We start from the raw sequence: 27,547 nt of genomic DNA, 5'->3' as shown, positions 1-27,547 counted from the left end.
TAATCTTTCCTTAAGTGCGAACACCATCTGGCTCCCCTAACTCCGTCAGCGCTTCCAGTCCTGAGGCAGTTTCGCTCTTCCTAATTACTGTCATTACGCAGTGGGTAGTGATTACGGACGGATGCTGATGAGAGATATCAGGAGGGCTGTGTCCCCCCACAGGCTCAGCTTACGGATCCAGGCAGCATCTTCTCAGCCATTTAGGGGAAAGTCAAAAATAGATTGGGGCCATTTGAAGTTGGGAAGTTTTGCAGGTAGAAAGGGTAATTTCTTTTTAAGTAGAAGCTGGAGGGAGGAGAGGGCAAAGGGAAGGGAGGCACAAGCTGGCACATCCAACGCTGCCGTCACCGAGGGACTGTGGGACTCCCAGGGGAATAAGAGCTAATGCTGCAATTGCAGTGACACAGAGGCACTGTTGAGACAGGCCAAAGATGTGCAGTAACATGCCACTTGGTGCCTGAAAGCCGGGCTGATGGGCATCTAAGAAATAGCTAGAGGCAGACAGGGAGCGAGACCATGATCCCTGGAGACAGAGCTGGGCGAAGGAGCAAGAACTTGATGCGTCCTGCTCTGTTCTGCCTCCAGCACGTTCCCACTGTGCGGTGCCTGCCCTGCCCTCAGGTGCACATGCTGCCCAGCCACTGGTGGTTTTTTCTCCTGGACAGCCCCAAGCCCACGGTAATGGGCTCTGTGGGGAGATGGGGGTCAGGCCCAGGTATCAGCCTTCTGTCTGGCCAAAGAGGGGCTTGCCGCCAGCCTGCCCACCCCTGTGCAGCACCCCTTGCTGCATTTTGGCATTCACTCTCCCATGCAGCTCCACTGCAGCGCTGCCTCCATGCACTCACGCATGCAGTGTCAGTGCCACCTTGTGGTACGTTCCCCAGCTCCTAAGGCATCTCTGGCCTCTCTTCCTCCCCCATGGTCTCCCATGAGTGTCCTCATGGGCTTGCAGGGGCTCCCATGGGTCTTTCTGCAAAGCTCTGTGTGGCTGACACTGGGAAGTGGATGGTTTGGGATGCTCCCATGGAGAGCCTGGCCCACAGGAGTTTGGGAAGGAAGAGGTCCGTGCCCTGCAAGCAGGCAATGAGGGACCACTAAACCCAGGTCTTCTCCAGTATGAGGCACATGGCAAGCACAGGGAGAAGAGTCTGTACCTATAGAAGTGTGGTCTTTGCTGGAAGATGGATGTTGGTGCATAGCTTTGTGCAAGGGATAAAACAGTCCCCACCTTATCCTCCCTCTCCAGCCAAATGCCAGGCACAGCATGGCTGCCCTGTATGCACTGCCAAAAGCAGGTGAGGCAATGCTGGTCTGCATGGAGTCTGCATGGGTGCTTCAAGCTGGTGGAGCTGGGATCTTGGGTGAACTACCAGGAGATGAAATCAGTGAGTGAACTGGCAAGGGAGTCCCTGACCTTGAATGAGGAGAAAGTGAGGGGAGAAGGGCCCACGGGAGTTCCAGGTGAGGAGGTTGACAGGAAAGCCAAGCAGTTTGGAGGCTGAAGAGCTTGTGGGATTGAGAAGGGTTTGGCAGACATGACTGGCAGATGCGGAGAAAGACCCTTAGCCTCACCATGCTACTGAGGAAAGAACCAGGGTCATGGAGCCTTGCAAAGCCCAGGTGCTGCATGTGGGTGTCTGATGTTGCAGAGCAAGGTAAGGAGGCAAAGCCTGGAGAGCAAGGAGGCTGCAGGGAAGGGTACAGGACAGAGTGACAAGTCATGGGGGGGGGGGGACTACTTATATGAAAAAGATTGAATAAATCTGCTGAGGAGAGAGGAAGTTAAAAAGCGTTCGGGGGGGTGCACCTCAAGGTTTTTCATCTGATTGCCTGTGCCATGGGACAGCCAGAGACTGAAGGCAGTGTTGCCACAGGGAGGTGGGGAGCTCACCAGAGTCCTGTGTTCTCATGTCCCACGACTCCCCACTGCCTCCCTCTGCTCCAGCTGCCCCGTCTCCTTCTGCCCAGGTCTCCCATCCTCTCCATGCCTCACCTGAACACCCTCTTTGTCCCCCTCCGCCTCCCTTTATCCCGCTGGGGAGACACCACACAGGCTATGGCTGGTGCACAGCCGTGTGTGCTGGCTGACCAGCAGGTACAGGCTGCTGGCCACCTGGTTTCTGCCGCTTGGACCAAGGGATGGTTGGAAACCAAATCCCCTTTTCCCTAGGGACACTAAAGTCTCTTTCATTTAGCCACCAACATTGCTGGGATGCTTGTAAGGACTTAAATACCTTTGTGATCTCTGTCTTCATCATGTGTACTTTGTAATCAGCTGATGGGGTTGAAACAGTTATGGAGAGAGCAGATAAATGCACAGGCGGCTTCTTTAGGAAACCTAGCTAAAAACTTACTGTGTCTTTAAACTTCAGAGCTGGCACCTGCCACTGCCTAGCCTAGGAAGGCAGCTCTGCCCTGTTTAGCTCAGCCATGGAGCCTTGCTCCAGCCAGGAGTTACCTTCGTCTTAGGTACGATCTCTGGGAGCAGTGGCGTCAAATAAAAGGTTGCAGTAGAAACATTTGACCACCAGTCCTCCTTCCTGGCTTCCTTTGACCGCCTTCCTGCAGCATAGAGGGCCATGGGCCATGCCATGGCATCCCCTCCCCTCTCCATGGGGCTTCCACGTCTGCAAGTGCTTCATGGTGTGTCTTTGGGAGCCATGGTCGCAGGCTGAGCACAAGAGGGAGAGCGGCTCTCAGCCGCACTATTAATATGTCGGACATGGTTTTATAGTGGGGAGGGGTTTAGTCCCAGCTCCTTTCAGCCTGCACTGGGGTTTCCACTGACTTTCCTCCTCTCTCTCCAAAAGCCCGTGCCACTCTGGCTGGGTGAAGCCTTGGCCTCACCAGTCTTTCTAGGCATTTCTGCGTGCTGCAGGGAAGGGTTGCTCAGCTGGGGAGGAAGCACAGCTCCTGCCCAGCATGGGGAAGTGAGAAACTGCTGTGGAAAGTCAAAGAGGGCAGTGAGGAGAGTCAACAGACAACACCCTCCCCACCCCTCACCCCAGTCCCCATCATTGTCTCTTCCCAAATAAGAGCGAGGCCCTCAGGAGGGTCCATAGCTACTGGGGAGGCTGCGGTAGAAGGAGAGGTGGCCTGGGAGTCTGGGCTTCTCACAGGCCTGCCCATCCTCTACCTCTGTATTGCTGTGATGACTGTGGCCAGTGGGCATAGGGAGTGAGGGAAGATGGACAGACAGGTCACACTGCAGTGGTGGGGTTGGGATTTTTGTGGATGGAGGCTGATTTTTAGGGCTCTAGAAAGCAAGAGCCTAAAGGGCTTGCAGAAACTACTGGCCTATAGCCACAATCCAGGAAAGACTGACACTGACCCCTGGATTTTTTGAGGGCTTTTATGAATTATTTGGACATGAAATTATTTGGACCAGAGCTGCTGGCCTGAAAACCTTTTCTCTCTCATCTCTCCCCACTCTGCTTCGGGGTCTGCTGGAACAGCCTGGTGTCCTCCAACAGCTCCTCCAGCCAAGCCCCCACAACTGGCAGTGACACTGGGCTCCTTCTGTGGGGAGACATGTCTCATATACAGTGAATCAAGGGGTCTCTTGTCCTCTTTTCTCCCAGATGGGATCTCTCTACATACCCTCTGCTCCCAGCTGAGCAGTGGTGGGCCTTCCCCTTGCCTGCCATCCTTTGCAGAGATCACTGGGGCTAGACACTGCAAGGCAAGGGGTCTCTTTTCCCCCACAGAAGCTGTCCCAGCCCAGTAGGGAGCCATGTAAACAGGACATGTCTGTGAAGCCTGTGCAGAGGAAGCCTCTGCAGTTCATGCTCTTGCCATAGCAGCAGGGCTGCCATACTGGAGAACCCTGATGCCAACCAAATGAATGATGACTGACTAGGCGCCTCCCTGCATAAACCCCTGAGAGGCAGAAGAGAAGTGTCATGGATTTACACTTTATTCTTTAATTTCTACAGTTATACTTTTTTGTTTCCTTTCCCTGCTCTCCCCATGCAGACAAAATGGACAACCCTATGTACTGTAAATAAGGAATGAGAAGCATGTACAAAAAGAACTGCAACATGAGTCAAATTTTTCCCAACCAGTCAGGCAAAGAGGCCATGGAGGAAGGGAGATTTACCCTTACTATGCTTGACTGAGTCAGGCAGGTGAGACCATGGGGGAACTCCTGCATGCTGTAATAGACAGAGGGATATGAGGGATATTTGCTATCTGAAGAATCCAATGTGGATTGAAATGCAGCTTCTGTGAACTGTAGATGCCCAGAGTCCCATAAAGAAGACATATTGCTGAAGCTTTAGAAGAAATGAGAGCAGAAGCCCTTACCTTAGCAGAAAGAGGGCCCTTTTCAACAGGATTTTTAAACAGAGCATACTTCAGGAGTTTTGTTTTCAAATCTTCACCTTGTTCAGGGATGGGCACTGCATCCACAGTTCTCAGCCATAGCAGTTACCAGGCAGGAAATGGGAAAGAAATGCATTACAGTCCTGCTCCCATTCCCTGCCTCTCATGAGTAGTCTTTCTTCCAAATGCCAGAATGTCCCCTGGGACGGGCCTTGGTTCATTTCAAAATTACTTTCCCCAAACCAGATGTGCAAAGATTGCTAGAAGGCACTCTGAATGGCTGAGCGCAGAGTACAGAGATGAAGAGACCCCTGATTTGTGCTGAGGTGACTTCTCTTCTGCAGCAGGCAGTGGTTGTTGTTGGAGAGTTGTTGCAGAGTAACAGGAGGATGGCTGGGGAGCCAAATGCTGGAGCCGCCACAACTCCTTCCAACTCAGCTGAGCCAGCCGCTCAAGCCTGAAGCTCCAAGGAAAGGTTGCTGGGCACTTGGACCAGACCCTGCAACATCCTCAGCCATGAGGCAGTGAGACTGAGACCTGGCTCCCCTCACATCCTGAACTGTGTTAAGCATTAGTCAGATCAAGGTTCACCTCAATGACTGCATTTACGATGGCCTTGAGGAGGTCAGAGAGATGAGTTGTGGGGAAGAAGTGGGGCCTCTGTGCCTTGTGGCAGCTTCTGCAGTTCCCCTTATGAGATGAACGCAGTGAAACCAGCTCCAGCGTCCATGGCATGGAGGGAGACATCACCCTTTAATATGAGAGCTCCTTGAGCTCCAAAGAGAGCTAAGGCTTGGGCTAACATACCTTGGGAGAGAGGCACCTTCCTGTCGTCAGAGGGACATTCTCTTGCACCTGGTGTCACAGATCAGTCCTACAAAGAGCTGTGCACCTGAGTGCTCCATTGGATGAGCATGGTAAAATCTTCCAATTTCTGAAGACAGCAGTACACAGGAGAGCACTCTAGCCAGGGTCTGCCTTTGACTCCAGCCCTAAAGACCGGACATGCATTAACAGCAAGGCTGGGTGCTAGAACTGATGGCAAATTTAGAACAAAGCTGGAAATCAGTCACTAGCAAGAGAGGGGCCTCTGTTGTACTGCTGCTGAATGGTGCTGTCTCTCCTTGCCTGGATATGTCTGCTCTGCATTTGTTGCCTCTGAGGCAAGAAAGTCACCTTTCTGATGGAGGAGTTCACTGGGACTGCTGCTGAGATGGTGCTTTATGCAAATAAAGCCCCTCAGGCACTTCTAATTTTCTAATCACCCCCTTCAGGACCAGCAGGATTTCTCACTGAAGACCTGTTTCCTGGGCTTTATTTACCCAGGAGAATTGGTTGCTATAATTACTCTGGATCAACAGTTCTGCTACAGCTATTCCAATGCCATTTAACTACGCTGGCAAAACTCCTTTGTGTAGACAGTGTGGTGGAATAAAGTGAGTGCATTCTGGACTAATGACTTCATTTTCAAAGCAGAGTGCTTCCTGCACCATAAAGCCACTCGTGTGTGTGCCCATGTGTGGACTAGATCATCTACAGAGCGGAGATGTCCTGGGCCAGCACTGCTGGTCAAGTCTGACACAGAGGCAAGCCCTTTAAGACACTCACATAAATTAAGTGATCCCTCCTACGCTCACATCACTCCCTGCTTGGTTTTATGCAGCATGGAAACATCCATCACTGTGAGTCCTGTCATCACAAGTGACATGCAGTATTTTTGCAACAACTGTGAGTGAGTGATGGTTGTCTCAGGCCATAATGACAAGCTTTTACAGCCAGTGCTCCTCCAGACCAGCAGCCTCCATTGCTTGCCTCAGGTCTTCTCTGACTTAAGTGCTTGTAGGTCAGAGCAAAGAGAGATTTTCCCCTCTTCCTCTCCTCACTCCCTGCTTAGGAAGATAAACTTGTTTTCAGTCTCCTGGCTACCCAGCTGCTGAGGGAAGTTTCCCATGACTGCAATGCCTCGCAACAGTCAATGGACGCCTTCCACAGAGCAAGGGCATCCAGAGGGAGGAGAGACCTGAATAGTATGACATGCAGAAGACAGGAGAAGGCAGGACTGTGAATGGAGCAGATGCTGGATGAGGCTTGCTCCATATGGCCATGAGCCTCATTTTATTGAGGTCAGTAGCAAAAATCCAGCTAATGTCAATGGTGTGGGATTTGGCCCTAACATAAATCTCTTTTTCCCTTTCCACTTTCCTTTTCTCTCCTCCTTTCAGCCCTCTGCCCCTAGAAATTCCCCATCCATCAACAGACCCACCCTGGCTCTCCTGTTCACCCATGCCCGCAACACTGCAGCCTTATGAATGGCACAGCAGCCCCCAGCAATCCTTCTTCCTCATCAGTCACGTCTCCTCTGCCTCCTCCAGACAGCACAACCATGGCAGCTATTGGCTCAGCGTAACTCTGCATGATCGACTTAGACTTCCTCCAGTGACTACTGGCTTATTTGGGACTCTGCACAAATGGGAAAGTAGAAAAGGCAATGATCCTAGAAGGCTGATCTTGCTCAAGGCAAAACCTACTTCTGATTCAACTCATTTCCACGCAACGCTTTATCTACCCAAGGGAAGGAGTCTTGGTGTTTGCAGGGGGGAAGTCAGAGAGCTCCAGCCCTGCTCCACCAGCTCTCATGGTATCTCCTCATTGATGCAGGTCTTCTGGGTGGTTTTGGTGGTGACCAGGGCAGTGGCCCCCAGCTCCGTAGCTGGCAGCGGGAAGCAGTGGTTGCACTCCTCGAGGCAGGGGGACACAGCAGAGAGCAGAATGATGTCGCCAATGGTATTGCCTTGGCAGCATGACCTCTGCTTCACCACATCTTTTCCGGGAGGCCCAGGCACCTTCACTGCTCCATTGACATGTAGGCACTTGGCCAAAGCAAGGTCATCGTCTGCTGCCAGTGCAGTGGGGTCCTGCTGGACTGGGCTTGATGAGGAGATGGCATTGTCCAGGCTTTCTGAGAGAGGACAAGCAAATGAGGTTATCAGGCCTGGGAAGTAAAGCAAGGCAAGGCATGGGCAAGGCTGAGGGACAAACACGTCCATGGGGGCACATGGAGTGGGCATGGGGGCTGTGGGAAAGCAGAAAGGACCCGCACAGTTTCCACAGCTCCTCTTCTTCTGGGAACAAAACACCCTTTTTTTCTGCAGCCCTGCTTATTATTACTCTTTTCCCTCAAATAGTAATGGGGAAATGTAGAAATTCGCACTTGCACTTTAAGCCTTTTCATGAAATAGTACCAGCAGTGCAGCTAGCTAGCAGCAAGTCCCTTTTTGTCTCACTGTCTTCTGATCATCTCTGACTTAAAAATAGACTTGTTTACACACTTTAAATGCACACGCGTACTGCTGGCTTGAAACTTTGGCCCTGAAATCTCCTAGAGAAACTTTTTACACCTCACAAATCGAAGAGGTGTGTTTGCAGGCAGTTGAGCCTTGGGGGTGGCGGGGGTGGGGGGGAACAGGGTCAAGGGTGTGTGTTGAGGGAACAGCAGCAGGGCGGACCCATGCTCGAGGCCTCTTAAATGTTCATTATTGCAGTCAGCAACTGCCAACCCTTTCTTGCCACTGGATTTCTTTTGCCTCTTTTGTTCTTGGTATTTTTCCCGAGCGTTTGCGTCAGCACTTGCTGTCGCAGCCTCGCTAAGTTTAGCCCCGTGCGCCGCCTTGCAACGGAAAGGCCCCAGGTAAAAAATCTCCCCCTCTTAGTCACAGTACCGGCACTGCCGCCTGCGAGGGAGAGCCAGGGCGGCCCGGCCGGGGAGCGCGAGGCGCGACCGCCATGGCCCCCCCCAGCCTGCCTGGGCTGCGGGGCATGGGTGGGTGTCGGTGTCCCGCCGCGGAGACCTCAGCGGCGGGTCTGGGCAGCCCGCGGCACGGGAAAGCGGGGGGGTGAAGCCAGGCGAGACCRCTTCCGAGAAGAGAGTGTGGGGTTGAGTCAGCGCCGGGGCTGGGGTCCCCGGGGAAGGCGACAGCTGCCCCCAGCGGGGGTGGCCGCCCCGTGGGGCTGGGATGGGCCTTCATGGAGGCACCAGTCCAGCCACCGGCCCCATCTGCTTGTGGGGACCATTGGGGCAGCCAGCTGGGGCGCCGGCAGTGGGGTACACGCTAGCGGGTCAGGGAGGCCCCCGGTGACAGCCCATCCTCAGCCTCCGTCCCTGCCTTCCTGGCAGGCGGCAGCGCAGGAGGCCGAGCTCCCGCTTGGTGGCCGGCCATCACCTGAAATGCCTCCTCAGAAAGGCCGGGGCCTGGCCCCTCATCCCCAGGCTGCGTCTTTTTGGCCCCTGCTCCCAGCCCGTGCTCAGCTGGGTGGAGAGGAGGCTAGAACGAGGGCAAGGGGAAATAAATACATGTGCACAATATATATTTTTTTAAGAGATGACAATATGTCCAGAAAAAGGATGGGCAGGGCCGTCCTGGTTATACTGTTAGAAAGAGACTGGCCGCAGCTGCATTTTGCACAGAGCCTGATGTTCAGGGCATTTTCAGGCCATGCTGAGCCTGGCGCAACCCCTCTGTCACATGGGGAAGGCAGGAGGGGGGGTGCTCAGAGCTGACCGGTGCCAYGCGGGTGCAGAAGCAGAGCACCGGGCACTGGAGGACATGTGAGAGGCCAAGTAGGGAGGTGCCTCCGCAGTTACATCCCTCCTTGCAGCTTCAGCGCCAATAGCTTATCGAGCGGGGTCGATAGAAAATGAGTAGCATATATATTTGCATTCTTAAAATTTCACACACGCTCATGAAGCCAGGTTGAAGCTGCTTTGAAAATGTCCACACTCCAAGTTTTGTTCCCTTCTTTGTTTTCACGGAAATGTGAAAATTTTGCCTCAAAGTGGTGGGGTGGTGAGCAAAAGTCGGATGGTATTTAAATCTGCTTCCTCTGACCCAGAGCACTAGGAACCTCATCACTATGGGCAAGCTTAAGGTGCCTGACTTGTTTGGTTTATGGAAGGGAAGCTAAAAGGCTGTTTGCTTATGCTCTTTAAGTACCGCCACATGCAGAGGAGATCCAATGCCAGTAGGTGCTTTAAGCAAGCAAAGGCAAAACAAGAACCAGAAAATGGAGGAAGAATTCAGCAGAGCTCATGTTGGAAAGAGGTGATGGGAATTAGCTGTTAGAAGGGATTATCAGGGGACGTGGGAGACTGTCACTTAGGGCTCCACTCAGTTGCCCAAACAAGTTTGTCTAGTGCCATCTGAAACACCTTCAGGCATCTGCAAATCCACTGGGTGAGCTGGCACAGGACCAATGAGACGCAACCACAGCTGCAGGCCAGACAGGATGCCCTGGGGCATCTCAAATGGCACCAGAGCCCGGCATAGGGGAGCCGAGTTGAGCCCCAGGGGGGGTCTGCAGTGAGGGCAGACTGAATGTCTAGCGGGACAACATGCTGCCTCCAGGCGGAGGAACCAGCATGGGCAGGTGTCTGGCATGTGCCTCGGAGGAGCTGAGTATGCCCATGCCGAATGGTCCCTTCAGTGTGGGAAGACTCAGGGTGCTGTGTTAGGGAGCGCAAGAGATCTCCTACCTTCGGACTCCTCACCCGGCTTCTTCCTCTTCCTCCTCTGCCTCCCCACTTTCCAGGCCAGGAAGCCCCAGATGGCAGCCAGAGCCAGGATGAGCCCCACAACCGCAGGGACTCCAAAGATCAAGACTGTGCCTGGCAGGTCCACCGAAGGGGGCGAGGGTATCAGGGCTGAGGTGGGCGCTGCATGGGCGGGCTCTGCCGTGGAGGGAAACACCGGCAGTGTCAGGATAGGGTCCTGGGCAATGTGCTCTAGGTGACCCTGCTTGAGCAGGGGGGTTGAACTAGATGATCTCCAGAGGTCCCTTCCAACCTCAACCATTCTGTCATTCTGTGATTCTGTGAGGGGGAGAGCTGATGTGAGGGAAGGAGGGCAGCAGTGTTACCCACCGGTCTGTGGACAGGCCGGCCTCAGATGTTTAATCACAGTTTTTTCATAAAGCAAAAAAGAGTGACTCTTCACCTCTGCCCACCCGCCACCCGCAGTGAACAGCCTTCCCACCTTGCAGGACCCTCACCTCCTCCTTCATCTTTCCTGTCTGGTGGGAGATGGGGGCCTCCCACTGTTCCACGCTCTTCCCTGCCAGTGGGGCATGCTATGACCCCCCTCTCCAGGTTGGATCAGCCCTCCTCYWYMYSMMCTCCTYYYCCYYWGCKGGRGMWGGYTCYYCTCCCCTCTACCTGCTGATCCAACCTCCCCTCCAACCCATAGCTGCACTCCAGCCCCCTTTGCCCACCACCCAGCCCTGGGGTGCTTGGGACCCAGCTGCCTTCATCCTCTTACTTGTGTTGTCCTTGTACAACTCGGAGCATTTCACACACGACCTGGTCAGGGAGTCAAAGCACTGGGAAGGGAGACAGGAGGCGCTGGCATCTGCTTTTCCCGATGACATGACCGAGTGAGCTCGAGAGCTGTCTTCCTGCATGGCACCATAGAGAGGGGCTGCCCAAGTGTGAAATCGCAAAGCCCTGGGGCCTGTGGCAGAGGGAGATACAGTCTGTCAAGCCGCGTCTTCTCCCTTGGGGCTCGTGATCTCTGCGCTTCCCCCGGGGCGGATCTTCATCAGGAGGAGGAGAGCAAGCACCGAAGCCCTACCCCTGACTGCCCATGCAACGTGTTCTCAAGCTACCCCATCCTCCAAAATGCATGTCCAAAATCCCTGCAGCCTCTGGCTGTCCCTAGCTACGCAGTGCCCTGGGTTCAGCCTGCACCTCGTCCCTGCTGGCTGGTATCATCCCCTCGGCCCTCAGCCTTCCCCAGCCCACCCATCTGTCACCCTTGCAGCCTGCCCCCGACCCCAGCCTGTCCATGTCCCTTTGGCCTGCGCCCCTCCCTGTGAAAGCCCCCTCAGCTTTTTCCAGCACCTATAAGTGACCTTCCCCTGCCCAAGTCTTCTATAAGACCCTGTCCCAAGAGCGTGGATCCAGCACGGATATAAAATGCAGAAAATGACCTGTGGAAAAAAAACTGCAGAGGCACTTAGGTTTCCTCTTTTAGAAATTCCCACTGCTCTTGGGACACATCCTAGGAGTGATCTTGGCACAGCCGGGCCCACCTGGGCCAGGCTGGCTGCTCATGTCATGGCACCACTCTCTTAGCGAGCTGTTCGGAGGGGCTGACCGGGTAGACTTTACTTGTGCTGAAATCTACCTGGACTCCAGGATCAGGATATTTGCCAATTCCTTTGGTGAAATCTGTGGTTGTTGTAGTCCATGCTCTATGATGGACAATGTCTTGTCTGTTCAGGGAATGGGATAGAAATCAGCCTTCAGCACTGCCTTTGCTCGCTACATTCAGTACAGACTCAGAGACCCTGGCTTGCTCCAGGACTGACCCAAAAGACCCGAGCTGCTTGCTCTGTAGACCCTCTATATCCCCAACCTAGATCAGGTCTTTTCAGGCCTCTGGCACCATGTCCTGTACCTCAGGGGTTCAGAACTGGCTCTGCTGTGAGTAACTGCCTGGTGTATGGAGAAAGGAGGTCCCACCAAGGCTGTCCTGTCCTCATACCCTTGGAGGATACTAAATACACCTTTAAGGATCTTAGGTGTTCCTGACTGTGAGCAGGAGAGGTTTCCTACCACTGACACCCATAATGTGAAAGCCTGCAGCTGATGCCTGAGTGGATAAACAATTGATTTCAGAGCTGCAGGTGGCTCTTCTTCATCTTTACTAAACAAATCTCATGCCCCTTTTCCTGCATCCCATAGCAAAAAAGACCCAGCCACTCTGTTGTTGGCCTGCTCTCAGTTGAAGGAAGCAGCACAGGAGACCTACTGCATTCAGCAGAATCCTAATTCTGCATTATTGCTGGAGGCCTGTTCTTGCAAAGCTACTGCCTCCAAGCTCTTTCTAGGAAAGTCCCTTCCAGTCACTGCCCTGGACTGAAGCTGGGAGGGGAGGGTGAGAAAGGCTATGGGATGCTCTGCCCTAGAGGAGTAATAGTTATCCCCACTGGGCAATCAAACTCATCTGAGAGCAATGGAGGGTGGCTTGCTCTAGAGCAGTGCAGGAGTGGCCACAGCACTTCCAGCAGTTTGTTGTGCACATTTAAGGCCCCACTGTTTCAGGCCAGGCATTTTGTCTGCTTGCCGTGCTGTCCCCTGCCAAGCTATGTCAAACCATGCCACCCTCTGCCATAAGGGATTCAGTGAGTGGGTCGTTTCGTCAGCCCAGCCGGCTACCCCGGCCCAGCTACAATCCTTCTGCCCTGACCTCTGCTCTCCCCCCTCCAGGATTTGATTCTTCATTGAAATGAAGCTAATCAGGCTCTCTCCCTCCATTTCTAAAATGCCACAAGCTCCACAGGTAGTGTGTCACTGTGCACTTGCTTTCTCTCTCATACTCCTTCCCAATGCCCTCTAGCCGGCCCTGTCAGGAGGCAGGCTGTGAGGCTGGAGCCCCTCTCTGGTGAGTACCAGCCGTGGCTGGGCTCCAGCTCAGCCCCTGCTGGGACCTTGGCCCTCCCCAAAGCACTCTGGGGGCTGGAGGAGTCCAAGCGAGTGAAAGTCACGACCAAAACCTGGCCTCAGTCACTGTCCACCAGTTCCCCATGTAGTGCAATTTCACTTCCTTTTTCACTTGATATACCTAATCTCCCTCTCACCCTCTTACACACAGACGCACGGGCACACACACTTTGGTTTTGGAGATCTCCTTGCTCGGTTGCTTTTTCGATTTCTGCCATTTTCCCAGATGTGTTTCGCTGGCATGGATCGCTGTAGCAAACCAGACTTCACTCTCTCCTCCCGAGGAGCACTGTGGGAGCCCTGCTGCAGTTTCTGTGCTTGTGACTCAGTTATTCCACCTAAGTGCTAGTCAAACGAAAACTCTCTGAATGAGCTTAGGCACACCAAACACTTCCCTCTCTCGGTTCAGCTCAGAGCGTCAAAGCCGCAAGGGCTGGGGAACACAGTGAACTCAATACCCCCCAGCTCATTTTTTGCATTGAACAGGCTATTTTTGGCTCTCTTTGCAGGTAATCTGCAGGTGTGGTGGCTTTCCCCCTTTGCAGTGGGGCACCTATTTGTCTGAATCTTGATTTTTTGTGTCAGCCTCGTTCCCTGCAGTTCTGTCAGAGTGGGTGCATCCTGCACCCACAGCACAAGCTATTCTTCCAGTCCCTGATCTCTGTAAAGCAGTAAAGCCCAATCGTGCCCTTCTGGTTGAGATGGGACTGAGAGATTCAAAACTCATGACAGATTCCCCACTACTGACTTTGGTTCATGAATTTAGAGCCGGTGCCTCAGAACTGCCTGGCTTACATGAGGTACAAGATACTTCAGTGCTTTAGTCTCTAGGTCTTAGTGCATTGAATCCTCTCCACTCAAAAGCTTTCTCTCCTTCTGACACTTTTTTTCTGAACAGCTGTTTCACACTGAATGCGCTGTTATCCAGCAAATCCAATGCTTTAGAGATGAAAGAGAGCAGGGAAAGGCAGGGAGGATGGAGCTGAATTTCTCCTAGAGCATGTTGTCACTTCTCTGTGCAGTCCTCCTTGCATCATCCCAGAAGTGGGCCATTCCTCACTTCCTGTGGCAGGTGAAGAAATCCCAGATATCCGTGTTGGATGTCCTGTGGTCAGCTCCAACCAGGTTCTTCTGGTGGGAATTAATGCCCCACAGTGCTCTCGTCTGGCAGTGGGAACACATCCGAGCCAACTCATGTCTGGTTGTTGGCAAGGAGCCTCAGCTGAGCCTGGCAATGTGCATCAGGGACCTTGCCTGGCTCTTTCTGCTTTGGGGGTGCTGGGCTCAATGCGAGGACATTTCTCCTTTCCCAACCTGTCTGGGCTCCCTGTCTCTTGCATGTCCCAGGCAGAGCAGATGATAAGTGAGCAGGAGGTGGGTGCTTCCAGCAGCAGAGAGCACTGATGGAGCATCACTAGTGCCATGGCACGGCACTCAAAGGGGAATGTGACGAAAAGCAGTGTTGCACAGCCATGCCCTGCAGCTGGGGGAGGTGAGGGAGCAATAAAAAAGCCCAGGCTCCCTCCAGTCCTTATCTGAGCTTTGCAGCAGAGAGCCCTGAGGAGGAAAGGGCACCCCAGAGCACTCACTGTCCCTGTCAGGCAGCTCACAGAAGTTTAATGGTAAGAACTAGCAAACAGAAAGCGTCTTGTATTGTAGGATGCTCACAGCAATGGCTTCAGCCCAGAGGATTTGCTAGAGCCCTTCACAAAGCAGGTGAGATGCTTTCCTGTTTCCAGGGTGCACAGCAGGGAGCATGAGAAGGTGGTGTGTGTGCACTTGGGGATACAGAAGAGCAGCATGAGCATGTAAAAGTGTCAGGGTGGGAGTTTTGGGATACCCTGCCTCATTCCTGCTCTGCAGAGAGCGGCTGGGGTGACTGATGAAGTGCTACATGGATGTAGGCTGGCTGGATATAGTCATGCCTGGCAGATAGAGTATGTATGGGAGGTGTACATGTATATAAACATCACCTTTCTGCTAGGATGTGGTCAACTGAAGGGAAGGCCTTGTTCAGTTTCTAGAGGTCTTTTCTACATCACCAGTTCAGATGATATACCCTGTTTTTGTCATTCACAAGCTCTCATTAAACAAACCAAAGTAACTTGTGTCCTTCCCTTTCTGGGGCTGGTGGTGGCTGGTCCTGCTCTGGAAGCTACACTCCACTCCTGCTCCCTGGGACACCCTCCTGCTGCATCCTACCTAATTGCTCAGCTGGTTCCTCTCCACTATCCCCATGGCTACACTGCCTCCCTGTCACCTGGCTCTTCCTTTGCTCCCAAATCTAGCGAGAATGTCTGCAAGCCATCACAGAAGCAGAGTGATTGCGCTGGGCTCATGGGGGGTTATGCCATGCTTGGGAGTTTTGTAACTCCCTCAGCTCACAGCATGGCCGGCAGGGGTAAAAGAAATGTCCCTAAATGGGACAAAATGCAACTTGTAAGTTGGCTGTGTTAATGCCCAGTCACCAGTTCCTCACACTTAGCTGATCCCTTTCCAGACACAGCCTGCCACCAAGGCTCCTCTCCCAGCTTTACGTGGTGCAGCGCAGCCCAGGAGGGTATGCTCATCTCCTGCAGGTCTGAACCCACCCAGTGTGCACACATGCATGTGCAGGCACACACGTGCACGCCCTGCCCAAGCACTCTGCCCAGTCCCCTGGCATCAGGACTGATGGATGGTGGTCTTTCCCCACGTAACGCAAGCACCAGTCCTCCCATTGCCACCCTGCTCCCATGGCATCAGTGGGGCTGGGGCAGTGCACCGAGGCTGAGGACCCACAGAGCAGCCAAAGCTTCATCAGGAAACTTGCTCTGGAAATACCTCACCAGCCAAAAGGCTTAGCTGTTTCTTTTGCCTCGTGTTAGTCCTGCCTGCCATTCTCATTTTCCCAAGGGGAACACTTCTCCTCTCTCATCGCCCTCTTGCCCTCCCTCCTGAGCAGCCCCTTTGGGCTCCCCCAGTGTTGGTCCTCCCTCAGTGACCCCCGGCCCCCCAGTCCTGTGGTTCTTCCTCCAGCACTGTCACCCTTCCCCTCTCCTTCCCCTTCCTCAGCTTTCCCTTGCTCCTCTCTGCTGCCTCCTTGGGTTAACAGAGCAGAAAAATGAGTCCTGGCATCTTGCTGTACTGCACTTACAGATTAACTCTGTGACCACTCAAGCCAAATTTATACACTGGGGAGGACCCAAATTAAGGTACCTAAATCTTGATTTTGACAGTGAGGGTCAGATTTTCAATAAAGTTGGGCACCTGACAGCTCCTGTTTAGGTATCTGGAGAGAAAAAACAAAGCTGTGAATGCATGACTGGGAGTGCTGGGATAGCAGTCTTGACATCTTCCCACTAATGAATTGCTCAGAGGTCCTATTATGCGGGAGGCTGCTGTTGCCTGATTGCAATGACTGCTCCCACCCTATTCTCCCCCATCTTCTGAGTCCTCTTCTGTCACCCTCAGCCTCTCTGCAGTTCTTTTAACCACCCCATGCTTCTTTTCAAGCCTGTCTGCTTCCTCCTGGGCCAAGAAAATGATCTCTGAATTCACACACAATAACATATATTCATGGAGCAAATCACTGCTGATTTTCACAGAAGCACTCACACGTGTAACAACATAGCAGCGTAGCCCAGGGCTCCCCAGATTGGCTCCATGCATCTCCTTTTCCCCTTTTTTCTCCCACATCTTTGTCCTTTGTAAGAGCAATTGGTCTTTTCTGGAGCATTAAGGGTTGGTAACTAGTTACTGTTTATGAAGTGTTTGTATCTAAGAGCTGAATACGCTTGATAATAGCATAAATGCATAATGAAAGAGCAGAAAAAATGACTCGCTGGGTAATGAAATGTGCTTTTCTCATCTTCTCTGCAGTGAAACGAAAGCCCCAGCAGCTTGGGAGTCCAGCTAGCTAAGTGGTTTTATTAAACAAATAAAACAGCAAAAATATCAAAAGAGCTATTTAAAAAGTATGTCTTGATACTAGAGTCAGAGAGATCTTTCAATTTCCACCACTGTTTGCTCCAACCAGGCACCAAGAGAGCTGGCTTCAGCTGAGATTGCTCCTTACCACATACGATCCCCATGAAAAGCCTAGCAAAGGGCGCAGGCAGCAAACTCCACCATGGGAGCCGTGAATGAAGGACCTCATCCTACAGATGTTTACACACATGAGTAACTGGACTCAAGTGAGCATTTCCTTTGATATTGGTGGGTGGGTAAAGTGACTCACACACGTGCTTGCAGAACTGCCTGTATCAAAAAATATCCACCGAAAGTTCACATTGTGCTTGTGTACACGAGTATTTGCACCGGAAACCCAAGGGCTTATCCTGATGACAGAAGCTGCAAGGTGTATGTATAATAGACCTGTTTACCTCAGGACAAACTTCTGATCAGACACACTGACCCTCCCCGCCAGGATTGCCTTGGCACAGACCAATGTCTTCTTTTGCGTCTGGCTGTGCCAGTTGCTGGAGGTCTCTGGCGGGTGCCAACCCCAACGTGCAGGTGGTGCCTTGCTCCCATGCCCACTGGGGTTCCTTCCCAAAGCCAGCCCCGGCGGCATAGAGGATTCACAGCAGTGCCCCAGCATGGCAGAGCCCCCTATGTTTGCTGGCTTCACTCTCCTCCTAAAACCCAGGCAGGCTCAGGAATAAAGCCCAGGAGGGCTGGAACAGGCTGGAAACTGAAGGCTTCGAGAAATATGCAACGAGGTTTACCATAGTCCTGGCAAACAGACCCCTCTGCATGTGCTCTGCTTCTCTACGATTTCTGTGAAACAACTCAGCCACCAGCACTGGGAATTCAGTATGGGGCAGTGTCCTGGTTGCACCTGCTGTCCTGAACATCACCCACCTCTTCCCCTCTCGTTTCTGCTTCCCGGGCATTTTGCTTGCAAATGAGGCTAAGGAAAAACTAGCAGGAGTCCTTAGCTCCCTCCACAATCAATGGACAGACTTGGACCACCCCAGGGGTGATGCTGAGCCCTCAGATTTGGCTTCTACAGTGGGTTGCCCTTTGAAGAGCGCTGCAGAACTGCAGAGGGAGGATAGGAGGTCAGCATCCCTGCGCTCAGGTCCCCTCTGCCAGTTCCCCTCTTCTGCCCTGAGAGCCCTCTCCGGCCACAGAGGTGCTGAGGACTGAAGGGAAATTCCTGCACCCTGATGCAGCCCGGGGGTGTCTCAACTCTTGCTGACTCTCCCCAGGAATAGGTGAGGGGGGGGACAGGCCGGGGTATTTCCCTAATGTTTCTGGCCRCCCTTGCCCCTCTGCACAGTGTGATGGGACTCTCCTGGCAAGGCTCAGGCAGCCGGACACTGCAGGTGCCTGGGCCCTCACAGTGAGTGACATGTTATGATTATGGCCAGCACCCCACTGTGCTGCTACCAGTTGTTCCACCCGAATGTCTCTAAGGGCAAACCGTGAGCAGATCCCCCTCCTAGCTCTTGCTGTGGCAGAGATCACTGCCCCCATCCCCATCAGGGGACAGGACAGGTGGGAGCTCACACTGTCCCCCTCCAGCAGCATGGGGGTATGCTACCTCCTGGCAAGGCTTTGCTGAGGCCAGTTTGGGAGCTTTTCTGTGCCCTGTGAGTGGGCAGCACTGCCAGCACCAGACACAACCAAATTGCTGAGGGCGATGTGCTGTCACGCTGCAAACACATGGCTAGGTGGGTTCAGTTAGTTCAGCTATGTCTACATGAGGGCAGAAATCACACTGGAACATGAGGCTAAAGGCAGCTTTAAACCAGCTGGGTGGCGTTTGCCTTTCCACAGCATGACTTGGCCAGGGCTAAGTACTGCTGACACCTGTTGCTGCTCTCTCAGGACACAGAGGCCTTCAGGAGACAGCTCTCCAGAGTCAGAGTCAAAGCCAGAGCCAGCTGAAGTCAAAGGGCTGTTTCCCTTTGAGCCCTTTGCAACTTGCTCCAGCAGCAAGGGATGGAAATGTGGTTTGGTCAGCCTGGAAGTCAAAACTAAACTAACCAGTCCAGATTGAATTTTGCATAGTAAGTGGTTATAATGAACTACTTACAGGAGAGTTGCAGGCTCTGGCTCATTCACATGCATGGCTTGGTGAGTGTATTCAAATAGCAAGTCAACCTGAGAAAATATGAAGGTGCTTGCAAACGATTCCAAAACAGAATGAGTGATGTTTGCCCAAAGCACCGATTTGTTGCAATTTACTCTGCTGTCTGCAGTATAACCATCCCCCTTCCCAACAAACAAATAACACTCAGACACCACCCTTGCAACTGCAGCACAGTCCCAGCATGGCCACTACACAGCCACACTCTTCAGCATATACAGTAATTCACTTTGACTGTGGGAGCCATCCTAAAAAAGATGCTTGAAACTAGCAACGTACCTAGATACTTGCTGAAGTAAGGCTCAAATCGGGAACAGAGCACACCAAAAAACATAAACATATGTGGCACCTGCAAAATTACAACAGCACCTAAGCAGGAGCAACAGCAACATGAGCCTTTGTGTGTTCCAGTACCAACCACTGCTCCGGATCAGCTGGAAGTGGGTCATCGAGATAGTTTTTGCAGCTGAATCATTTTCCTTGTTAGTATGATGCATCATGCTGCATTGCAGCCTCCCACCAAATCAAGCACAGATAGTCCTGGCAGGTGCCAGGGACAGCCTCCCTCACCCCCATCCCATCTCTGCCTTCCCCTGCTAAGTGCTTGCACCCTGGAGAGCTCCAATTTTTTCTTTTTCTTTTTTAAATGCTGGATGATGCCCTGCAAGTTGTTGAGCCAATATAGTACAGCGATTTTGACTGTAGGCTGTTTGGACAGTCAGATGTCAAACTCAAGCTGGTTTCAGCCCTGGAGCATTGACAGGGACTGTAATATTGCGAAAGGAATGAGTCGCACGTGTTTGGACATGAGCAAAGCACCAATTCAGGATGAGAAGCAAAGAAGCGAGTTTCCGCTGCTCTGCAACAGGCCCTGCAGCCATCCGCCTGCCTCCAGCGGGCAGCTTGTCACCACATTACAGTCAACTGCAAGGCTCTGGCTGACAGCCTCCCCTCTCCTCCTCCTCCACCTGAAGCACCTCAATGTTGAAACCGCTGGGCTACATTGCATTAGTCTGTGGCCTTATCTCTGCATTTAACAGCACCTACTAATAGGTCTTGGGCTTGTCCTGAACCTTTAGGTACTGGCCTGGTGTAAAAGGGCCAGACTGATTTCATTTGCACAGGCCTGGACACAGGATAACTTAATGAATTTCAATGGCCTCATTAAGGATGTGATGTAGCAGAGAGTCGACACGCAGATTTGGCCCATGCCCCTTCTCTCCTGGCCAGCACCTGGGCATGATGCCTCAGCTATGCTTCCAAAGCAGAAGAAAAGCAACAGGGGAGTGATGTATTGGGTGAGGAAAAAGAGGGAAGGGAGGATAAAATGCTGCAGATGCAGAGGGCTGGGAAGGTGGAAAGGGAACACCAGCAGCCCTGAGCCATGCTCCTTCCTCTGTCCTCCAAGAGATCTACCATCTGCGTGAAATTGGTTGATTCCCTTTCAAAAAGACAGTCCTTTCCACAGCTTATAGGGGCTCTCCCAAAAATGGGCACAGCCCCATTGACTTCTGAACCTTTAAGACTTTAAAGGGTCTGGCTGAAAATAGGAGCAGCTAGACTAGTACAGGTTGCTGCAAGGAAGGATGTGCTGGGGGAAGTGAGTTGGTACTGCAAACACATGTGCCTCTGAATGAGGCAGAAGGACACAACTCCCCTTCCCTTCTCTACAGAGATCAGATCCCTTCTTCCATCTTCCAGCTCAGTGAGTGTGTTCATATAGGGTCATAGCTGGTCCTGCCCTCAGCAAGCCCACCAGGCCACCAGGGAGGCCGGCTGGGGCAGAATTTACCCTGGCCTTGATAAGAGGCAGCAACACAGTCACCATCAGTTAGCTCAATCTGTCACTGGATGGGGACTGGGTGATAAAATGGGTGAGGGGCTAGGACAACAGTGCAAACACCAGTCCTTGTGGGATCAGATTTTTCCTTCTTTCCTTCCTTCTATTCTAAGAATTTGGATGGAGACTGGCCCCAAGGAATATTTCTGGGCCAGTTTGCATAGTTCACTGGCCTTCTGTCCCCACCCCCCAGGTGCATGAGTCCCTCACGTGTGCCTTCCCCAACAGAGCTGGCACTGATGGCAACAGCAACGCAGGAGCTTGACCAGCATAGAATGCAGCAGGCTGATAAGAGACCATACAGCAATGTAACCTCTCCCATCATTCGAACTAAAACACACACTTTAGGACGAGGGCAGATACAGCTCTGTAACCCCCTAATGATCTTGTCTCTAAGCTAGACAACTAGGACTGGAAATCCCTGGTAATAAATACAGACACGATGCCTGCAAGGTTTCCCCTGGACCATTCATTTTGCTTGATGATGCTTTAAAGAGTCACTTAATGAGGACAATCAGATTCAAATGCTCTCTGCTCTTGGGTAGCAGAGCAATTTAGCCCCCCTCAAACTCTATTTCCCCCTTCTCATATGAATCACTCTGGGGTTTCCTTTGCTTTTTGCATTGCACCTATTTTGATCCTTTATGTGACCATTGCAATCAATATTCACTACATTTAAACCCTAATTAGCATCAAATCAGACTCACTTTTTACTCATTTCCTCATAATAATATGATGCTGGCCGATGTTTCAATTCTCACTTTGGGGGCAGGGAACCCTGCAGCCTGGTTAAAAATTTCTTCTTTACCCGATTAAATCAGAACCACTTAAAGAAGATCCACACACATTTCAGCCTAGTAATAGAGTCGAGCTTTGAGAAGCAGAGGGGAAGGTCTCAATCACATTCAGCATTCAGTACAGAACAGATGATGAACATACTTACTATATAATTTATAGGACACCATCACTACATATTAGACCCATGCAGTGGCTGAACTAAGGCAAACCACAGCTCAACGCACACAGAGCAGACTTGGGCAGGTGATATTCCAAGTGTAACTCAGGCAAGAGGTAGAGCCAGTTCCACAGGCTGAAAAAAAGCACAAGCTTCACATTTGATCTTCATAATACAGAGCAGACAGCTTAATGCAGCAACCCTTACACTGGAGGGGGTTACTCTGCCCTGTGGACTGGGCAAACTATCTAGCCCACAAACTTGTGTTCAAACTAGGTCGTTATTATGCAATATCTGCACACAAGCAACTGTTTCCCCAGGAGCAGCTCAGACACAGCAGCATGAGCATGCCAGGATAGTCCAGGGCCAGATGTTTTTTGTCTACATTTCTTCAGGGCTGCGCCACTGAGCTGGCATGGGACTTGCTGTGTATTGTGAAGCCTAAGAAGGACAGAAGCCACCAAGGTAGCTCTATTTTCATAGTGCCTAAGCCTCCCTGTCCCCTGCCTTTTACCCAAATACACACATTTATCATTCAGCACAGCCCAGCAGGGATGCTGGAGAGGCATGAAGGACCTTTACATGAAAATAAGATGGAGCATTGCTCAGGGTGGCCAAATCACGTTGTAATGAAGGAGCAACAGGATGGAAAAGATCAAAAGGAAAACTGGATAGTAAAAACACTCCCTGCAAAGTGAGGTGAAGGCAACTCTGGCCCAGTCTTTAAGGTAACAAAGCTTTCATCCCTTCTCTATATTGCTTAAAATGGGCCTGGACAGAGCCCTGGAGAACATCATGCTCAGACCTCATCTTTACAAGCCCAAGACGTGCTTATGCAGAGAAACTGCCGAGACAGGACTGTCCCAGGGCTTCCCCAGCTCCAATGCCTGTGATTCTCTGCTGCTCAGCATAACAACATGAGGCACTGAGTCACTGCCTGGTCCCACAGTGGGGCTTGAGGATTAATTAGTTAATGCTGGCACATTGCTTTGAAGAGAAGTGCTCTCCTGAAGTAAGAGCTACAGGTTGTTACGTAGACAGATGAGTTGAATGCAGCTCTGCCTTCACATTTGTTAACTCTGGAAGAGTTAGAAAAGGGAACGTAGCAAGGGAAAAAAAATTAACATGTACATTCACACTTGGAGAATGTCAACACTGCTGTCAAATTTAGGTGAGCAGCCAGCACAGACAGGTTCAGGACAATTTTAAGCCAACCAGTGCAGGTACTGATAGTGTCTTAAAGATCACTGAACCTCAGTAAACACTCATGTGTTAGGTGAACCCAAGCTCCATGATACTGCAACTACAGAGACAGCAGGGCTTCAGCAAACCATTATAACACTATGTCAGGGCCATCCACAGTACAACACTGTCACCCCTTCATTGCAGGATGGGCACACTGTGGGACAGGATAGCTTCAGTGGAAAGACAGAAGAGCAAAATGCTCTATTGCCAAAAAATGGGAAGAGCCTCTTTAGCATGTTCAACTTTACATGGGCTTTTTACATCTTTTTAGTGCTCACCATTGTGCCTGTGCCTTGCTCCTACCTGGAAACCACTCTAGAAAGAGCAGTTGCTTTAGTTGGTCGTGGCACAGCTTGTTGTAGTGCAGAGAAGGCAACAGCAGCAGTATCTGAAGGCTAGAAAGACACAGCAGATCCTGTGCACTGGGGCTGGGGCCAGGTTTCCCAAGGGGAGGTGGCTTCTCTGTCTTTGTTTTTAATCCTCACCCCACCTCAGTGCTTCTTCCTGTGACATGCAGAGCCCCGGGGGCTCTTGCACCAAGCCCACAGCTGCACCTGTGCCTGGCGGTGGGGAGGCAGCCTGTGTGTATGTAAAATATGGGCTCTCTTTCACACACCGCTGACTCCCCTGAGCAAAGGACATAACAAGGCGGGGGAGCTGGGGGACAGGCGCAGTGTCTTTCCTGACTCCTCACAGACATCGCTTTGTGACAGATGTTACCATGCCAGAATGTCCTGCACACAAGACAGCCTCTTCGCAACTCCCTTGACATGATAAACTAGAGGGAGAGAAGGGATCTCAGTGTCATGGCATCTATCAACCCCTCCTGTGATGAAGCCTGTGGCGAGGCAAGTGCAGAGCCCGTGCTACTCTTCTGCTGAGGAGTCTAAGCAAGACACATCACTTTCGAGTTCCTCCAACCTCTCTAGCGGACCAGTTCTTCACAGCCAGGACAGCCTCTTCTGTGCAGAGCCAACCTGCGGGGATACCATCCTGCCTAATATCTAAGCATCGTATTAATATTTAACAATGAGAAACATCCAGAGACTTTGATCCCCTCCTCCCCAGAGCCAATTCAAGGATAAAGCTATTGTGTGGGGAATTTCAGTATTTCAGAAGGTGGTTTTGTTCCAGGTCAGAACAAAACTCAACCACATTGAAATGCCCTATGAGAAGGAACAGAGCCCAGTTTCAGGCAGCCTCCTTAGCTGCCTGCTGCGCAGTCAGGTGGGTAAGCAGCATGAAACAGCTGATCTCAGAAGCTGTTTGGCTGGCAGGTTCCTGTCAAACGCTTCTTTATCTTCACCCAGAACTCTGGCAAAAATCAAGCTCTACTAAACAGGAGCAAATTGTTTCTTCTGAATGTTTCCAGCCAGTTCTAGACTGGTAACCCAAAGGACCCCAAAACACGGTAGAAGTGTCAATTCATTCTTATCACATCCCTCAGGAGAAGGTGGTTCTTACTTTACAGACAGCGTAAGCAAGGTACAGAGAACTTCAACACACATGCCCGGAGTCATGCAAGAAATCAACCATGGGGCAAAAAAGGCCTAGCATTTCTGGCTTCCAGCTCTGGGCTGTGCCAGCTATTGCTTTCTCTTGCATATAAATCACTTTTCCCCACCAGTGAAGGACAGCTGGTCACCGAATGGAAAGTAGCAGTTGTTCAACAGCCTATAGCAAAACTGCACACCAGCTTAGGATAGGAAGTGAAGAACACTCAGTATGTGGGGGAAACTGCCACGGGAACTGGGTCAACTGAAAGGAGACAGACAGAACAGCTGGAATCTGGCCAGTGCAAAGCCCAGTGCTCTTACAAAATCAACAGCACAAGTTAAAAACTCCAGAGAATAAGAATACAGCAGAAAACTCCTCCCTTTCTTTTATGTCCTTTATGAAAAAGGAGGCCTGCAGTAGACCAGATACCTCTCCCAGGTATCTCTGTAACCCGTGTCAGCTTGGGGCAGCAGGGCACACACGAATCCCTTCTCACCCACCACTTTTGCTTTGGACAGCAGTCAAGATGCAAGCTACCAAGCAGCTCTTACAGGACCACAGCTGCTGCGTGTGCTGACCAACCTGGCATAGCCCAGCCAGGCCCTCCTAACTATAGATCTTGGCAAGCAGAGAGATCTAGCTTTAATCAGTCCCAAAAGCAAATATTAGAGATGGCCTTGAATCAAAAACTCTACCACCAGTTTCAAGGTTTGGAGGACAGAAATCTCCAGAGCTAGATTTTCTATAGATCTTCTATGATAGGCCCTATATCAGTACAAAGACTCTCTCCCCTGTAAGTATAGGCTGAACACAGCACATGTCTTCTTCACACTTAAAAGTTGGTTTTACTTAACTGCTGGTGTTGCTAAGTCAGCAAAAAACCTTCATTTGCAAAACCTGGGCTAGTGAAGAGCTATAATACAATTAACACTAACCATGCTGATGTGTGCTGAAATCACTTATAGAGCATCTCCACAAGCAGCTCAGCTAGCAGGCTGAAGATATAAAACCTTCTTCAAGTTCCTGGGCTGAAGGCAAAAAACTCATGGGTCTCACTGCGGTAGCAGAAGAGACCCCATCAGTCTCACTCAGCTGCACCGGAACGAAAGCACTGCACCACTGAAGCTTACACCAATGCAACAGGTATAAGTACTTCCACAGTAATACAACTGCTTTTACACTAATTTTGCTGATGTAAACAGTTGACAAACAAAAACATGCCCACAAACTGATATCATCAAACCAGCAAAGCTCACTGGTAGTTTTGCTACAGACAGGAGAATTTCTCTTTGTGAACCTCCAGACAGATAGGGAACTGAGGCAGGGAGATGAACAGAAAATAAAAAACTCCCAGACATTTTTGTTTTATTTCAACCAGCTTGGCAAGTTCTTTAATGATGTTTAAACACAACAGACCCTGGGTCACTAATCTTAATCAACTTCAGGCCTTCCTTGTGTCTGATCCCAATCCAAATACTACTTTCACAAACATTAGCACTGGCTACTCCATCTAGACAAAAGATATGCTCAGTTGCCTTGTCTTCTCCGTTAGGGGCATTGTTATGTTCTGTCTAAACTAATAGCTGACAGTTCTCAGAGGTATTTACATAGTTGTAGAGATGTGTCCCAACTACTTTCAGTTGTAAAACATGATGGACCTGAGACAGTGTCATATTCTTAGATATGCTCCACTTCCCCTAACAGTTCTATTAAAGACTTTTTTTTTTTTAAGAGTAAGAAAAGTATTTGCCCCAAGGTAAAGCAAGATGCTGCTCTTAAGGAACTAGATTTCATTTTGTACCAGCTGGGATTCAGCCACCTGTAGGAAGTGCAAACAAACAGCATCTTTCCCCTTTGAAAGCAGAGGGAAAGAAATACAGTACCTGAAACACCAAAGGAAGAAAACAAAACAAAAAAACCAGAAGAAACACATCTGAAGGTCCTGGAACAGGCAGTAAGATAGATGAGATGCTTCAAAGTATTATGGGTGAAACAAAGAAGGTTTCATTTTCACCACTTAAGAAATCACAGTGAGGGAAATCGAGACTGAATGATTTTACTGGAGTTCAATTACTGATTATTAGATGCAACTGGAGAGCAACCTAGGAGACACAATAGGGATGCACCTTACAGTAGGTTGCAAAGGACAAAAGAATTGCTCATTTTTTGTTTTACACTGCAGCCCTTCCTCCCCTCCCCCAGACCGCACCTGCACATTAAGAGCAAATCGAAACTAGTCTGTTCTAAACCAAGGGTTCATTTATTTTGAGAGACCCAAAGTGAGAGCGAGGCTGAGACAGCATAACCAACTGAGAGAAACTTGTTTCTCAGCATGATTGCTCCTCTCTGGTGGCAAAGTCCCAGCTAGTACTATCAGGATTGCAAAGCTAGCTGAAAGTAGGGCATGCCCATTAAGCTCCCCATCCTTCTTACAGGGCCATGAGAATCTGCACATCTTTCTCCTCTGGGCTACAGCCAGAGAGGCCAGCCCTTTTGGGCACCATAACGCAGCTGAATGGTTTAGTTCCTTTGTTCCAGCTGATGAACAATCCCACCCTCCTCCCCCTCTCCCAGCAACAATACAACTGGAGCTTGGATTTGCGTGTCCTCTGAGCAAGGATACAGACTCTGTGCCTTGCTGAGCTGTCTCTGCAAGCACTGCCAACACTCACAGCTGATTAAGCCTGCAATGCTGCTTTCTGCTTTTTCCTGCTCACAGACAGATGTCAGAAACAAGCTCAGGGAAATAGCACACTCAGCTAGAGCTCTGCACCTAGGAACATTAAAGCAGACTATTAGGGATTAAATAAATTAAACCAGAGGGAAGCTTAACTGATTGCCTCTAGACTTCATTCCTACCTGGCATTCAATTCTGGGTAAGAACCACCCATATACTCTGTTGTGCAAGGTGGCTCAATTCGGTTTACAATCAAGGATTTTCTTTGGAAAGCTTTTACCACCACCACGTGGCTGAAACAGTGACTGCAGCCCACAGAGTTACTGAACAGGAAGTTCAGGAACAGCAAGAACCAGTCTCACTGTCAGAGCAAACTGAGAGAAGTGTTCATGGATTTTAAAGCCCATGCCACATATCTAAACAAAGAGCATGCA

The 27,547-nt window shown here is 51.0% G+C and overlaps 1 protein-coding gene across 2 annotated transcripts; it reads right to left on the bottom strand.

Moving 5' to 3' along the window:
• TNFRSF13C (TNF receptor superfamily member 13C) lies at positions 1-27,513 on the bottom strand. Of its 2 annotated transcripts, XM_026069135.1 has the most exons (5): positions 27,296-27,513; positions 27,109-27,209; positions 10,635-10,826; positions 9,854-10,048; positions 1-7,282 (listed from the first exon to the last, which is right to left on the bottom strand). In XM_026069135.1, exons 1-5 carry the CDS (start codon positions 27,325-27,327, stop codon positions 6,957-6,959), a joined length of 846 nt encoding a protein of 281 aa, XP_025924920.1. In that variant the 5' UTR covers positions 27,328-27,513; the 3' UTR covers positions 1-6,956. The 2 variants fall into 2 exon arrangements, with proteins under 2 accessions (XP_025924920.1, XP_025924921.1); XM_026069136.1 differs by lacking the exons at positions 27,109-27,209; positions 27,296-27,513 and adding an exon at positions 18,846-18,891.
• Positions 27,514-27,547: the final 34 nt, after the last annotated feature.

This window comes from Apteryx rowi, unplaced genomic scaffold (assembly GCF_003343035.1).
Source record: "Apteryx rowi isolate R43461 unplaced genomic scaffold, aptRow1 scaffold_287, whole genome shotgun sequence".
Taxonomy (NCBI): Eukaryota; Metazoa; Chordata; class Aves; order Apterygiformes; family Apterygidae; genus Apteryx; species Apteryx rowi.
Note: the sequence above shows the minus strand (reverse complement) of the source record. Positions and strands in the feature narration are given on the sequence as shown.